General features: G+C 47.6%; 1 protein-coding gene across 3 annotated transcripts in view; it reads right to left on the bottom strand.

Annotated features, from left to right (window-relative positions):
- The window catches only part of LOC147898914 (oxaloacetate tautomerase FAHD1, mitochondrial-like), a 113,723-nt gene that overhangs the window by 30,703 nt on the left and 66,162 nt on the right, over positions 1-16,858 (bottom strand). For all 3 annotated transcript variants that reach the window (XM_087379276.1, XM_087379273.1, XM_087379274.1), the window contains exons 3-5: positions 16,623-16,675; positions 16,442-16,504; positions 15,918-15,968 (exon numbers count right to left, since the gene is read on the bottom strand). In XM_087379276.1, coding sequence (XP_087235402.1) covers positions 15,918-15,968; positions 16,442-16,504; positions 16,623-16,675 — 167 coding nt within the window. The remainder of the gene's footprint in view (positions 1-15,917; positions 15,969-16,441; positions 16,505-16,622; positions 16,676-16,858) is intronic.

The raw sequence follows: 16,858 nt of genomic DNA, 5'->3' as shown, positions 1-16,858 counted from the left end.
CTGGAATGCCCCTACTCAACAAACATAGACAAGTGCACCCGATTGGCCCCAAACACCGTGGCGCCCCTTTCGGTATTTCTTTATATTTCACAGTGAAATGATTACAAGTTGCATCTGGGAGACCTTTCCTGCAACTGAGCACGCAGCTCCAATTCACTAAGCCTTCGCAAGGCTTTCAAGCATAGAACACCATCACATAAGTGCACTTAACCCATAGGCTCAATCCAAAGGCATTCTCTTTTCCGAGTGCAATTCCATTGGCTGTCCAGATATGCAATCACACTGCACCCTAGCTACACTCTCTTTGAGTGGTTTCCAGATGGCATTCACAAAGCTTTTCAAAGCTCCAAAATAAAATCAGCAAAGTACCCAACCAAAGAATGACTCATGTAGCACTGCCTGGGCACCTGTGAGCCAAGAAAGAGGCGGCACACGAGGCCAACCAATAGCTTATGGCAAAAAGAAATTGCAGCAGCAAAATCACAACTCACCAAGCCCTGAAAACTCGAACCAAGTCCTCAATCGCCAAGAGGACATAGTAGCCAATGCCCAATTGCATTCTCAGCCAAAGAGGAGTGCAAAGGCATGAAGAAAGAGCATTTACAAGAGCCGACCAGCAAGAATTCCACTAAAAAATGTGAAAGAAGCACTTCTATCGCGAAGAAATGGGAGTTCTTGGGCTCAAAAGAAGCGTGCTTCAGAGACGAATGCATTGAGAAGGTTTTGGAGAAGTTTCATCGCCGGAAAGTCCTCCAAAACTGAGAAAAGCCAGTCAACCAGCGCGTGGGACTACTCGAAATTCAACAGAAAGCTGTAGCTTTGCAAGAGGAGAGGCCCAGGAGGCGGTAGTAGCAAAAAGGTCCAGAAAAAGCCACTTTTGTAAATTCGACCAGCAAAAGAAGTGCTCAGCTCTACCCGTTCTACCAAACGCATGGAGGGAAAAGCATATCACTACGAAGGGGAGGCAGAGGGGAAGCCATCGGGCCAAACGGAAGTCGAGGAATCCAAATAGGTGAGGAGTTATGAAGAAAAACGGAATTCAGCTGAAGGAGGCTGAAAAACCAGTCCAAAATCTCAACAAAGGGAGAAGATGAGAGAGAAAACCACACATGTGAAGTTTAGAAGGCCAAGGAAGGTCCAAGAATAGCAAAGGAGCATGTAGAAGGCACTAGAGCCACCTGGAACTCTAGGGGGGGCCATTGAAGATACATGGCCCTCTAGGGGGCCCATTAAAAATGCCACATCATCATTTTCCAACAACCACTCTTTTAATTCCTTGGAATGCCTTTGGGCCTAGGGATTAATTACGCTTATGTGCTAGGCACCATGCCGCGTTTAATTACACATTATTAAGCCCATGCTTGGACTTTTAAAACCAAAGTTGTCACGGTCTTGTAGTACATTAAAGTACTTAGAATTTCACGCCCCGTAAGAGTTATGGTAGTGGATCAGTTGAGTAGATAGGGCCCATCGAGCTGAAGCCACTAACTCAGACGGCACCAAATTTAGACATGTAACACTTGATTTATTGATAAAGATGTGCACCCCATTGTCTAGGTCATAGGGGTGATCGGTTAAGGAGGGTGCACTAGAGTGCATTTAATGGTAGGTGCATGGGTCATAGGCTAAGGGTAGGTCTAAATGGGAGGATGGCGATCTTAAGGGACATTAATGAAAGGATATTCCTCTTTCCCACCTTCTCTCACCTTGCATGTAGGTCACAAAAAAATAGTCCCATGAGGGCGCTCTACCACCATTGGAGGGCCCAATCAGCATTGAAACTCTGCATGCTTTGCACCCATTTGCATTCTCATAGGTTTGCTTCCTCACATTTGGTATTAGAGCGGTGGTCATCAGCCCTAGGGGCAAAAGAGGAAGAGAAGAATCTTTCTGCACACAAGTTGCAAGCGGTCCGCACAAAGATTACAGGCTGTTTATGCTCAATTTGGCAATTGTATGAAAAGGGTCCGCACAAAGATTGCAAGTTATTTGTGCTCGGTTTGGCAGTTGTACGGGCAGGGAATTGCAAGCCGTGGCAGAGAGAGTCGATGCAAACTGCAGAGACATGCCACATGACAGGAGGTGCGGAGGCATTGGGCTGAAACAACCTACAAAAGAGGTGAAATTTTGAGAGCAAAAGTGTGAATCAAGCTGCAGCACTTGAGAACATGGAGACCTAAGAGCAGAAGCGTGAGGTGAAGGGGAGGAAGTGCAATTTCAAGGTTTAGAGGGAAGGGCTCTCTCTAAAATTTTGTTATGTTTCTTGCTTTTTGGATGGGAAAGGGCATCCTAACTGGGTGTACCCTTAAATCTCTTAAACCGTGAAGAAAAGGGACCCCCTCCTCACCCAATTCTCCCTAATGGAAAGTCAAATCGAAACGAGGTTTTAAGGGGGTTTATGTACCTACACAACAGATCATATTTTAATAATGTACGTGGGACATACATTTCGAAACAGAGTGTAAACTGATTGAATCTTATTTTTGCAATATGGAGTCAGGACATTCATGAGTTGAAACACCAAGTACCCCGTGTAATAACGGCATTGAGACCTTCGATTCGCTCAAATTAGGCAGCTCAAAGAGAGTGTACCAGTTTACAGCAAAAGACAAGAAGAAAGAAGGGCTCAAAAGCTAAGGAAGAAGGGCTCATTTCAGCTCGCTTTTCGACACTTGCTGTAAAATAAACCTCTATTTAGAAATTACAGCAAGTCATTTCCTTATTATTAGTAAAGGAAAGAAAGGGAGGTATAATAATGAACTTGTCCCATTTCCTCCATTGCCGGAAGGAGAGAGGGAAAGAACACCATCACCTCCTCTGAAGAGGATAGATTAGGTGAGACTTACACACATCTCGATAATGATAACCCACTTATAGAATTACATAGTCTTACCTCTTGATAGATAGTTCTCCTTTGGAAATGAGAGGAGAAATGAGTCCACCCAAGAGCAAGGTGATGAGTTACACCTTTAGCTCAAAATCCCCCACACATGAATTATAATCCAAATGCGAGGAGAGAGGAAGAGTCTCCCATTGATAAGCTGGTTTCTCAGCTTAGCAATAGGATTGAGCAGTCCATAATGACAAAGCTATAGGGATTAAGAGTTTTCTAAACTTTGGGGATGAAGGTTTGAGGACTCCTTCAAAAGGAGTCAACTTCCAACCACGAGAGAATTGAATTCCCAAAATATGATGGTGCAAGGGAGGCTGATAGAGTCCTAATTGGATTCATGTACTTTGCCAATCAAGACAAGACCGATCAAGAGAAGCTTGCTCTTGCTATATTGCACTTACAAAAGGATGCTTTAATGTGGTGGTCTTTGTTATAAACAGGAAGAGAGAATTTCATGTGTGAAACAACTGAAAGCCACTTTCATACCACCCAAGCGTGAGGAGAACTTGACCTTCAGTTGGGCAAGGTTCAAGCAAATTGATAATGAGAGTATTGCTGAATTTACAGCCACGTGCCTAGAATCTAGGGGTAATAGGAAAAGGAAGGGTGCATTAGAGTGCATTGAATAGTAGGTACATGGGTCATATGTTGGAAAAATGATCCTCCTAGGAGTGGTAGCAAGACTAAGGTATGAATGGTGCTTGTGGATTAGCTGTTGCTTGCTGGTCGACACTTGGTTATTGGACCATGCATTAGATCGTGTGTGATTGGAGGGTTGAGCATGTTGTGGACACTTGGCAGTTTTGGAGAAAGCACTAGACGTTGCATGGAGGCGATGATTGGGTGGCGGTGTTCCCTGGCAGCTACAAAGGTCTTCACATAGAATAGTCTAGTCCTTTTGTCATGATCACAAGCTTTAGAGCCATGAGTCGAGGTCTAATAGGTAGTACTTTGTTGTGCAGCTGCTCATCAGAAGTAGGATCGATAGCCGAGTCTTTTGCTTTGTAATAAGCCAACAAACTCCGTAGAGTTGAGGTGCAGATTTTGAGTGATAATAGACATATAAGTTTTGAGTTCTATCTCTTTACTTGCTCATGATATGTGACTGTTTATTGTGTGTCACTTTTCTTTGTATATGTGAGGAGTGGATCTCAAAAGAGAGAGAACTGCATGCAATTATTTTGTTCTGAATTCCAACATCATAGGCTAAGGGTAGGTCTAAATGGGAGGAAGGACCTTGAGTGATCTCAAGAGAAATTAATGAAAGGGTATTCCACTTCATTGCGAATCTCATGTATCATTTCCTCTAGCACCTTGCATGCATCCGCAATCTCTCTCTCACCTTCTTTGACCTTGCATGTAAGTCAAACATAAACAAGTACTCTTGTGAGGGTGCTCCTCCTTCATTGGAGGGTTGAATCAGCGTCAAAATTATGTATACCCATTTGCATTCTTGTAGGTTTGGTTCCTGAAATTCATCCTATCTGCATTTGTTCCCCATTGGATTAAAAGATGGAACATGGTCTTTGACTGATCTTGCTCTCTCATGTATGCTTCCACAGTGTATGCTTCCACACTGTACCACTCTCCCTCTCCCTGAGTCTCACGAGGAATGCCAGTGAGGGCTGATCTAGTCTAACACAAAGCTCTCTCTCTCTCTCTCTCTCTCTCTCTCTCTCTCTCTCAATTGGAAGAATACAAGAAGGATGAGTTTTCAAACATACGTGCTCAAATGAATGATGACATGAAGGGATGGCAAGAAGAAATGCATGCAAAGTGGGCAAAACAAATTCGAAAAATGCAGATGGATATGATGCGAGATATGGATGTGAAAAACAGTCTTCTTACATCCAAGATAGAGAGCTTGGAAGCTCAGGTGATTAGTCTTCAAGACGACAATGTAAAATTGAAGGCAAATACACACGGAGATGAAGGGGAGCTTCAGCCATCCCTACACGAGGAGCTGAACATCATTAGGGAACAAATGAAGCAGCTCAAAGGGGACTTTAGAAGAAGGATGCAAGATCATAGATGAACTGAAATCTGAGAACGAAAAACTCAGAAAAGACTTGGCATTCTTGCAAGACACTATGACGGGTAGACATGCTGAATTCACCAAAAAAATCAAGAAAGGAGAGGCTGCAATCCGGGAATGGAGCGATGTGATCAAGAAAGGTACTGCTGTCCCCAAGAAAGAGTTCATTTCAGATGCTCTAGAGGAGGATAAAAGGAGAAACAGTAAAGCGCTAAATGTCTTAGTCCGAGGCCCCACAGTAGGAGATACTCCTATGGCAGATGCAAATGCTTTGTTCACCAAAATGGGTGTGAACCTGACGTGTGAGACAGCTTGGAGAGTTGGCAAGCCCGATGCACCTACAAGGCCACTTGTGATGAAGCTCCGAACAGCCATGGATAGGAAGACCCTCATGAGCACGAGGGTGACCTTGAAAGGAACCTGGATCTACCTGGACGATGACCTCACCCTCCTACAGCAGGAACATCGGAGGGAAGGTATGGTACATGTCAAGGCAACAAGAGAAGCAGGGAAACGGGCTGCATACAGAGATGGTAGGGTGATCATCCTAGAGAGAGGAGATCAGGACTGGGGGAGAAGGAAGAAAAGGAAGAGAAAGAAGAGGGTGAATTATGACGGTGTCGGGCCAAGGGGACACAAAGTGGACTGAGAATTGCAGTGTGGAATTGCAATGGCACACTCTGGTCTGCTGATCCAAGTGGTTTCGCGGAGACATACACTGACAGAGACATGGTCTTCTATACTGAGACAAATGAGAGCCCCGAGAGAGGACTGCCCACTGTGACAGTATATACATGGGAGTCATCTCATAGGAAGGAGATGAGGAGAGACATTGGTGTGCGGGGTTCGGGGGGAGTGGCTATCCTTTTTAGATCACACATGAGACCTCTCATATCAGTGGCATAGAGATAGGAGCATCCGCGACACATGTGGATACGAGTCCAGCTACCAGACGCACGACCGATTCTCATAGCAATGTGTTATTTCCCCCCAGATACTTCATCCTATGCACGTGAGGTCACCACAGAAGGCCACAGCCCGTATGAGCCAATTCAGGATGATATCACTGAATTCTTCAGGCAGCGGGACATCCTCCTTCTTGGTGACTTCAATGCACGCACAGGGAACAGGCAGGTGGGCCTACTGGACTTTGCATCGGATTCCCTCATGGTACCAGAACTAGATGTAGCGGGGCTGTTCATGATTTGATCATTTACAATGGTCTACAGAGATGGCCATCACCCGGTGGTCTCACTTGTTTCCCACATGGCGGAGGGACAAGCATAGTGGACTACCTATTGGGTCCCTTGGCCTTTACCTCACGGATATACGACTTTATTGTGCCCCCTCCCCACTCGGTGCTGATCACTCGTACTTAACCTTTTGTATCTCTACCACTATGCCAGTCACAGGGAGGGTCCCCCCCACGCCCACTCGTGTACAGGTTCACTTTGATCGTGCCCTGGACCCCATCTATGTGAGCAGCCTGGCAAAGGGACTTCTAGCCCTACTACTTGGGGATGTTGTAGACCTCGCAAACACCCTTGCAACAATAGTCATGGACGCAACCATCAGGTCTTTCCCCACGACTCGATCTACACGTGCCTCACTAGGGAAGATGCCACAAAATCCCTGGTATGATGATGAGTGTAGAGAGATGAGAGCTTTGAGCGAGCCCTTGGCCACTTGACATCACTCGAGGCACAGCGGATCTCAAGGTGACTGACACGTCGTAAGCGGCGGGCCTTCCTCACCCACAGAATGGACGAGGTGATCACTTCATTTCGAGGGGGGGATCCCACCATTGGTTGGGGGCTTCTATCGAAGGGGAAGCCACTTATACCCATCACAGACCCAGGTGTTTGGCACACTTATGCATGCTCTCTTTATGATGTCCCGATGCAGGCACCACCTGATATGTCCACTATGCCCAGGCCCACCACTTGCCACTTGTTCACTGCACAAAATGTGCGGGCTGCACTCAGCCGGCTTCATAACCGGAGAGCACAGGAGCATGAGCGGCTACGGACTGAGCATTTTGATCATGGACAGGAGGTTTTGGCTCCGGTACTAGCACAGATGTTCAACCACGCCATATGTCACGACTTCCCACCCTCATGGAGTACCACCACCATAGTACCAATACACAAGGCAGGTGACCCCATGGATACTGGGAACTATCGCACTCTCATGATTGGCCACACGCTAGCCAAGATCTATGGATCGATACTGGAGGGGGAGATCAACAGCCATACAGAGGCACATGGGCAGTGTGCTCTAGGGCAGGCAGGTTTCCGGAGACAACACTCCACTCTAGACCGCATCTTCACCCTGAGGACTATCATTGAGGAGGCAAGGTCGAGACGCTAGAAAGTCTACACTTGTTTTGTAGACTTTCAGAAGGCCTTCGACACTGTCCCACAATCCCGCATGATCAGGAGACTACAAGATATGTAGATTCCAAAGGTTCTGATCTGGGGAGTGGTGAGCCTATACGAGTCCGTTAGAGGGAGAGCTCGTGTCCCAGGAGGCCTATCAGACTGGGTTGAGAGCACGATCGGAGTAAAGCAGGGATGCCCTCTCTCACCGTTTCTCTTCGGGCTCTACATTGATGAGATTACATCTTTCATAGACCGTCTAGGAGGCGAGGGAGCACCACTAGCAGACTTGATGATACAGATTCTACTATACGCGAATGACATAGTCCTCTTGTCATCTTCGACAGAGGGGCTACAGAGACATCTAGATGCCCTAGAGGTGTTTTACAGAGAGAGAGACCTAATGGTTAACCTTGAGAAGACCAAGGTCATGATCTTCAACACCTCTTACACAGTGCTTCACTGACATATCTTTACATACCAGAGCATGGAGATTGTGCAGTCCTACACATACTTGGGTGCAATTTTCACAGGGCCAGTTTTCACGATGACCCACGCAGCCAGAGCACGACTCACACGAAGGCATGGTGCTTTGGCTTGACTAGAGCGACAGTGCTTCCGGGATCCACCGATGAAGTGTTGGCTTTTTGACACTCTAGTGAGGCCGACTGCCATGTATGTAACACCTTTTTGGGGGTGTGATATTTCAGCAGCAGAATGGAGGAGATTTGAGCGGCTACAGGTGATTATGGGCTCTAGGATGATTCAGAGTAAGCCCTCGGTCCCCCACCAGATAGTACACGCAGAGTTTTCCATGACCCCTCTCCAGGTTGATAACATTTTTCAGACAGTGACTTTCCTCCACAGAGTTTGGGACCTACCTCACAAGAGACTTCCGAGGCTGGCACTAGAGTCCTCCATACGACTAGTAGAGAGTGGGGTAGGTATAGCATGGTTTGCACGCATCACGGCATGGTTTTCTAGTCACGGCATTCAGATGGATCGGCTTCCCCCGTTTCAGTATAGCATGGATGCACCGCCCAAGTTGATCCCACGAGATGAGACTAACCGCATCATACGGTTAGATCTCCTCCAGCTCCACACATCTCGCACCTGGGGGGGGAACCAGGAGTTCCCCACCAAGACCCAGCTTTACTATGACCACTTGCTGAGAGTATTGGAGGATGGGCTCATCATCAAACCTCAGTATCTTGAGGACACAAGAGTCTCACACGGACTGAGGATTGCCATTGGACAAATGCGGGTCTCGTCCCATGAACTCAGGGTCGAGGCAGGGAGAGTTGTACGCATACCTAGAGAGCAGCGGACTTGCAAGTTGTGCACGATGGGGGCGGTCGAGAGAGAGGAGCACTTTCTATGTGTCTGCCCAGCCTACTATGAGATCCGAGGGCGCTACCACTGCCTTTTTCAGGACAGGTACGGCTTTGGCCCGATCCACTTCTAGGACCAGGTCTGTATTGGGCTCTACCTGATGGAGATGTGATGACACAAGGAGACACTATTATGACATATCAGAGAGCAGCAGGATGGGACCACCGCACCACAGGATACTGAGGTAGACCGAGCGCAGAGATAGGTCACGGATTTCTATGCATTTGAGGGCACTCTGGGATAGAGGAGGAGGAGCTAGCCGCCATGAGAGATATATGGATCGGTGGAGAGCCGACGCAACACTGCTAGGTGGGGGACACAGAGATCGTACACGGCGCGACAGGCGACCAAAGCACACACGATCAAGGTTTGACCCATTTCACCTCTCCTTAGGGGTCACCCTTGACATAGCCCATCGAATCCAGAGATCGAGGAGACCACGCCCTCCACCACCACAAGAGACATCCCGACAGATGCAGATACATGAGCTCTTTGCATCTCATTAGAGAGCCACCATGGAGCCTGGATATGTGGAGCCAGTTCATGCACTTGGGACTCTAGCTTTGAGCACTTGATATTTTCATGCCACCCTCATGCTATTTTGCTACTTTTTGGCTATTTTGTACTAGTATAGCATTTTAGTACTCAGCAAGGGTCTTAGGGAGCCCCCTTTGCCTCGGCCCACAGTGGTCTGTACGAGTTACTTGATTCCGTACTTTGTCCCATAGGCCCACGAGGCCTCCTGCGGATGTTAATCTCTCTCTCTCTCTCTCTCTCTCTCTCTCTCTCTCTCTCTCTCTCTAGTCCCCCACCGGTTGGTCTTGTTCCTTGCAACGGTTGGTATGACGAGGAGTGTAAGGAACTCCGCAGGAAACTTCACCTTGAGACCAAGGAGAAGTCTCCCCTCCTTGCCGAAACCAAGAGAGACTACAAGTGGTTGGTTAGGCGCAAGAAACGCCAATTTCTAGCCCAGAATGAGGAGGAGCTGAGAAGCTTGCTTTTCAGCTGTGACTCCAAGGAATTCTGGAGAAAATTCCTCCGCTCGAAGTCTCAGAGCCCCCTCACAGATCCACGTGTCTGGTCTGCATATACTTCAGCTCTATACGATGTTCCAGATCAGCCAGATATCGATTTATCCCACTCCCCTAGGCCAGCTTCATCTAGTCTCTTCACACCGGAGAGTGTCCGTGCAGCAGTCCACCGATTGAAGAACGGGAGAGCTAAGGATCATGATGGATTGCAAGCGGAGTATGTAATCCATGGGATTGATACCTTAGCTTTTGTTCTCTCCCGTCTCTTCAATGAGTCTGTTTGTACAGGCCTACCATAGTCCTGGTTAGGCAATACCATAGTACCTATCCACAAGTCGGGGGACCCTATGGAGCCGTCGAATTATAGGACCATCATGATTGGCCACGTTATGGCCAAGATCTATGCATTAGTTTTGGAAAGCCGTATAAATGACCATGCCGAGACGACAGGACTCAGAGCCAGAGGGCAGGCTGGATTTCGCAGGGATCATTCGACGCTTGACCACATTCTCACACTCAGGGCACTAGTAGAGGAGGCGAAGTCACGAAGGCAACGGCTTTATTGTTGCTTCGTGGACTTCAGGAAGGCATTTGATACAGTTCCGCGATTCAGATTGTTTCAGAGGATTCGCGAGATGGGCTTCAGTGGAGAAACACAGTGGGCTATCATGGCTTTGTATGAGAGGGTCACTGGTCGGGTTCGGACACGTGAGGGGCTCTCAGAGGAGGTATGCAGCACGATTGGGGTGAAGCAGGGTTGCCCGCTCTCTCCTACTCTCTTTGGACTATATATTGATGAGCTAGAGAGGTTCGTACAGATGACAGGCGGTGTGGGCTCTACTCTCTCAGGATCCTCCATTCCTATCCTCCTGTATGCGGACGATGTGGTTCTCATTTCCTCTACTGCTCAGGGCCTCCAGGCACATATTGAGGCACTCCACAGGTTTTGCCAGGACAGGGGATTGACCGTAAACCTTGGCAAGACCAAGGTTATGGTTTTCAACACCTCTGATCGTATTTACAGCACGGATGAGTTTTGCTTCACTTATGACGGACAGCCCATTGAGCTTGTTAGAGAGTACACTTATTTGGGGGCAGTTTTCAGGGGACCGATCTTTACCATGACATATGCAGCACGAGATAGGATTAGTAAAGGGTATGCTTCGTTGGCTCATCTTGAGCGTCAGTGTTTTCAGTCCCACTTTCAGCATCCCGATACGAAATCCCTGCTATTTGACACATTGGTGAGACCAGCTGCGATGTATGCAGCTCCTTTCTGGGCAGGAGACCTTGGCGCTGCAGATTGGAGACGAGTAGAGAGGTTACAGATCATCATGTTCTCTCGGCTCATTAGGGCCAAGGCTACAGTTCCGCACGAGATCATGCTAGCAGAGTTCGGAGCTACTCCCCTTGCATTGGATGCAGCGTTTCAGTCGGTCATGTATTTGCACAGGGTTAGGGAGTTTGGAGACTCAGCAGCAGGCAGAGCTCGGTTGCCATGGTTAGCACTTGCATCTTCTATGGACTTGGCACGATCTGGGGCCCGATACTGCTGGTACTTCAGACTCACTAGGTGGCTCACATCTCTTGGACTAGACATGGATAGACTACCTCCCTTCCGATACAGCATAGATGCCCCTCATCTCGAGTTGACTCGCCACGAGCTTAGTCAGGTCACGAGAGCAGACTTGCTGCAGCTTCATACGTACCGCACTTGGATTTATCCCACGCAGCTTCCGACGAAGATGGCCACATATCGTGACCACTTCCTTCGGATCTCAGAGGATGGATTTGTCATTCCACCAGGCTACACAGGTATCCACATGTCCCACTCACTGAGGATTGCCCTTGGCCAGCTTAGAGTCTCTTCGCATCAGCTCGAGATAGAGGCTGGTAGGATGCGACGCATGGAGGATGGACGGCGTCCAGGCCGAGAGACCAGGATCTGCCCTTGTTGCACCATGGGAGAGGTGGAGTCAGAGGAGCACTTCATTTGCAGATGCCCGCTATATTATGAGATCAGAGGGAGATTCCACTGTCTCTTCACAGATGGCTTTGGACCTCTCTCACGAGTGATGGATTATGAGGATCAGCATTGCCTAGCTCTTTATGTCAGGGAGGCCACTATGCTTCGACGACACTACCTCAGAGACCATCAGCACAGACCGGAGCGTGATAGAGCCCAGCCCGATAGAGCTCAGACACACGCTATACCAGATGACAGGTATCAGGAGGAGCACGAGGAGGTCAGAGCTCACACAGGACACATGCCTCCACCCTGTGGATGTACATATGAGATGGTTTGTAGACGCCGCAGGATCTTGTTACATAGGGGACGTACTCGCCGCTTCATCTCCAAACGATCCAGGATGATGGCAGCTTTTCGGAGGAGACTTACTCATGGAGATCTCGCCCCACCAGCCGCTCACCTCACTTTTGCTCAGATTTGTACTCTCATAGCAGGAGGCAGAGTCGATGGACAGGATTTCCAGTATTATTTTGGTTCTCAGACTCCGTGATACATGGACTTGTATCTTTGCATTGACATATTGTACTCATCCCCCCATTTTGCACCCAGGGGCGGTTTCCTTGCATCTAGCTTACTTTGTATTTAGGCTCGGATTTGACATTATGTACTTTCACTTGCATTGTATTGCGTAGCACTTAGATGATATTCGACGATGCCTCTTCTTTGTGGCACGTTGATTTTGTGCTATCTTGTACGCAGAGTTCTTGATGTCCCATGGGCCCATTTTGGCCTTTAGTGGACAATAATACACTTTCTTTCTTTCTTTCTTTCTCTCTCTCGTCTGCTCTGTCCGTCGCCCCACCAAATCCGTCCGTCGCTCCTCTCCTCTCCCGTCACGCCCATCGCTCACTGCTGCATGTCCGTTTAGGTTCGCTACTCTGATCTGCTCGCCCATCAAGTCCATCGCTGCTCTATCTCCTGTGAGGCGACAAGCTAGCGCTCAACGCAAGCAAAGCCAGGCGACTTGCCAATGAGTCAACACGACTCACGTTGTAGCACGCCTCCAGCTCCAAGGAACATGACCAACAACGCAGCAAACAACAACAGATTGGCCACGACCTACTCCTACATTGAGTGCCACCACCTACTCCTAGCAACACGTCCCCAACGACCCTCTCCAAGCTTCATAAGCTCCATGTCCACCAATGCCATCTCCAAGTGCCTCCAATGAACGCAGACACGACTTCAAACGACTCCAGCAGCAAATCCCTCAACTCTACCATCGCTACGCCACCACCATGAAAATTTGTTATCTCCCACCCGCACCGCCCATACAATTCCGTTCCTCAGACTTGGCCGTTAGGTTAGTTTCTAGTTTAGTTAGTTGGGGTTCAGTTGAGTTAGTGGGTTTAGGTTAGATCACTTTAAAGCACAATTAGGTTAGAGTAACCACTGGTGATCTAACTGTGCTAACTATCTTAGTGATCTCTAGGTCAGTCCTAGGTGACGTAGGGGGCAGGGGGGGGAGAAAAAAAAAGGCCAGCCTCCTCATGAGGGATCACTAGTACTACTTCACGTACTTGCAAAGAAAAGAAAGAGTTTAAAATCAGCGTCAAAGCATGGGAAAAGGAGAGTGTGAGAAAGATAGACAAAGGGAGAAACAAGAAAAGGGACAAGATTCCAAAGCAACTAAATATAGAGGATGTGAATACACGCGTCAATAGGAGCGGGCTAGGAGTGGACAGCAAAGCAATAACGAAGAATGCTACATCATCCACCTCGGCGGTATCATCATTGTCATCATCCTCATCAACATCCACCTCAGGATCTTCTATTTCGACTTCGACTTCGACATCCACATTGATCGGTACATCGACTGCAGTTGTTACACCAAGTTCACCACCTACTTCATAGTCTCCACATACCCATGCTGGCCTACAATACTCTTTCTCTTCCCTCTCACCCCTCCCTCTTAGCCAGCCCTCCTCTCAGTAGTCTATTGGAGTCACCTCTTCATTGGTAATCCCTCCCTCTGGTACACTTGCCTCACCGCCACCAACACTGGGACACAATAACCCCCCACCTTCCCTTTCACCCTCGCCTCTCCCTCTCAGTCAGTCACCCTCCTTGTTCCAGCCTCCTGGGATGTCTTCACGATTGCCACAAACATCTCCCTAGACATCTCTCCACCTCAGCCACCTCACTCAGTCACCATCCGCATTTCAGCCACATCCCCCTACATTCATATCAGCCCCTTATCAGTTCCAAGTCTCGCGAGGACCTGAGTACCCCAGGGTCAAGCCGCCTGCTGCATGGGAGTCCCTACTCATAGTTATACATAGCATACGAGCGCGAGAGGCAAAGCTGTCACACTGTGCACAAGAGCAAGCCAGAGTCATACAGAGGAACAGGCCGTCCTCATCCAGGAGCTCAGGCGAGACATCATACAGATCAGGGAGGAGGTGACCACCTTGAGGACAGCCCCTGTAGGTACTGCATCAATGGCTGTAGAGGCCTAGATTGCCACTATACAGTCTGCCATTGCAGAGACAACCAAGTGGATAGATGTGGCAAAGTGGAAACCTACAAAGGAAACTGTTTCGGCCACCCTCTTGGAGCAGGAGCAGAGGGCCAATAAGGTCAACATCAGATACCATTCCCGTGGGTGACGTGATTGCCTTTGTGACCACCACCTTGGGGGTCTCAGAGCATGGGATCGAGGGGGCTTGGCGAATAAGGAGAGTAACCCCTTGTCATATAGTTCAGGGACACCTGGGCACGATTGGCAGCACTCCGACGTAGACAGCTGCATGATCACCCTGTGATATCTATGGATGAGGACCTGACACCCTTGCCGGTCGAGGAGAGGCATGTTCTCTTACAGCAACGGGATGTAACCCGCAAGGAGAAGAAGTGGATTGTGATTCGAGACGGCCGACTTATGACATGCCCTTGTAGGGCACCCACCCGCTCTTCCACATAGGGAGGCAGGGTCTATGAGACCCAAGATACCGAGTCCCTTTCATGCACCATCTGGAAAAGCAATGGTACCTTGTGATCGGATCCAGGGAACTTCTCAGAATCCTTTGCAGGACGAGACACAGTCTTCTACACAGAGAGACACCAGCGCCCAGAGTGCCCACTGCCGATCGTCAGTGGATACACATGGGAGTCAGTGTTCAGACATGAGATGAAGGAGACATGCGGAGTACGAGGATCTGGAGGAGTGGCGGTGCTCTATAGATCCTCTCTCATTGGGACCATCTTGATCGAGAGAAGAGATGCACACTCTAGATTCATGTGGGTCCGGATCCGACGCAAAGAGAGTCATGATCTCTTCATAGCAGTATGCTACTTCCCACCTGAGACATCTCACTTTGCCAGGGATACACGTGAGGAGGGTGATACATCTCCATATGTATCTCTCTATCCAAACATTCTAGATCTTTCGAGTCGCGGGGAAGTCCTCATTGTTGGGGACTTCAACGCAAGGACGAGGACACGTCAGGTACCCTCCTAGACTTTCGGGATGATTCCATATTGTTACCAGACATTGACCTTGATGAGGTAGGAATGACACGGGTATCTGCGGATAGACAGGGGCCAATCACATCATACGGGCATGAACTTTTGGACCTGGGTAGGGTACACGACCTGATCATCTATAATGGTCTTGAGCTATGGCCCTCCTCAGGTGTCTTCACTTGTTTTCCACACGGAGCGGGCTCTAGCATAGTTGACTACATCATGGGAACTCCTACCTTCACATCACACATTACTGACTTCTCTGTTTCACCACTCCCCCTTGGGGCAGACCACACTTACCTCTTTTGAGGTAAAGCCACATGAGTTAGACCATCGATTTAGTGCCGTGTAACACTCATCTCCTCCAAAAATCCTATGAGGTATGCCACTACATGTGGCCCCTTCAAAATCTCACCCACCAATCAATGACAAAATGTCATGGGCGATTTAATGAACTCTTTTGACCTTTAAATAATCCCAACCCCAAATCAACTGGAGGGTGATTTGGAAAACTTTTCCAACATGAGAACCTTTATGTACTCTTGAATCCCTCTTCTATCATTCACAAATGAAACAAGCGAAGGAAGCAACATGATCTCAATGGCAAAACTAAGAGCTATGGCACAAAAAGGATCCCACCATTATAAACACAAAGACACCCATCTTTTATTCTATGAAAGCATACTGATTTTACCTTCAACCATAGTTCCAAGTCATTGGGTGAAGGCACCATTGTCTTTGGTATCTACAACGCAAAGCAAACAATGTTACTTGCCTTCAAGAAGAGTTCGGTGTAACCCAAAAGTAGATCAAAATTACAGATTATGCATACTGCGCATCCCAAATGAATGTAGCAAAGAAATAAGTATAAGTAGGAAAGGAATGATGGAGCAAATATACAAAAGCTAAAAAATTATGTGATCAAGCTTTTATTTTCAAGTCTTGGAGATATTAAGAAGCAAAAGGATGCACGCGTTCTCTTTTCAGTAAAGGCCAATTATGTTGATACGGGTGAACAATTTTCAGAAAAGGCAAATCTCAAACAAGCATACACAATCAACGAAGTGATGCATGTGTAAAAAGGTATTTTAAAAAGTTGAAATAACTTATCCAAACATATGCATATACATCAATGAAAGATTAAAAATTGAGCTAAGAAAGTTCAAAAGCAGAACTCGAATGATAAATTCAAAAGCAATTCAATAAGATAGAACATACAAAATTGCTTATTGGGGTGAAAGTGTCATAACCCTTTGCAACTGTCCACGGTAATCCTGAAGCCTTAAATAGAAAAGCATGCAAAAGAAAACTTATCAGGAAACAACAAATTGTTGTTCTGTATGCACCAAATGGCAAATCTCATATATAGGGCCTAGGCTCCAACTCAAAAGACTCCTACCTTTGCAATTGTTTGCAATTCCCTTGCTGTCACATCTATAGCCAATGCATAACCTGCAAAACAGAATACATTATATAATGGTGGAATAATAACTTTTTATTACTACATTATATGATGGTAGAGATGCACGGTATAATATTTTATCTGCCTCATTATCTAATTAATTAAGTATACACCAAAGGTGCAAAAGGTAGAAGCAGCATCTCTCTCTCTCTCTCTCTCTCTCTCTCTCTCTC

This window comes from Dipteris shenzhenensis, chromosome 9 (assembly GCF_047967505.1).
Source record: "Dipteris shenzhenensis isolate YYH24624 ecotype China chromosome 9, Dip_SZ_1.0, whole genome shotgun sequence".
In the NCBI taxonomy this organism is placed as follows: Eukaryota; Viridiplantae; Streptophyta; class Polypodiopsida; order Gleicheniales; family Dipteridaceae; genus Dipteris; species Dipteris shenzhenensis.
Note: the sequence above shows the minus strand (reverse complement) of the source record. Positions and strands in the feature narration are given on the sequence as shown.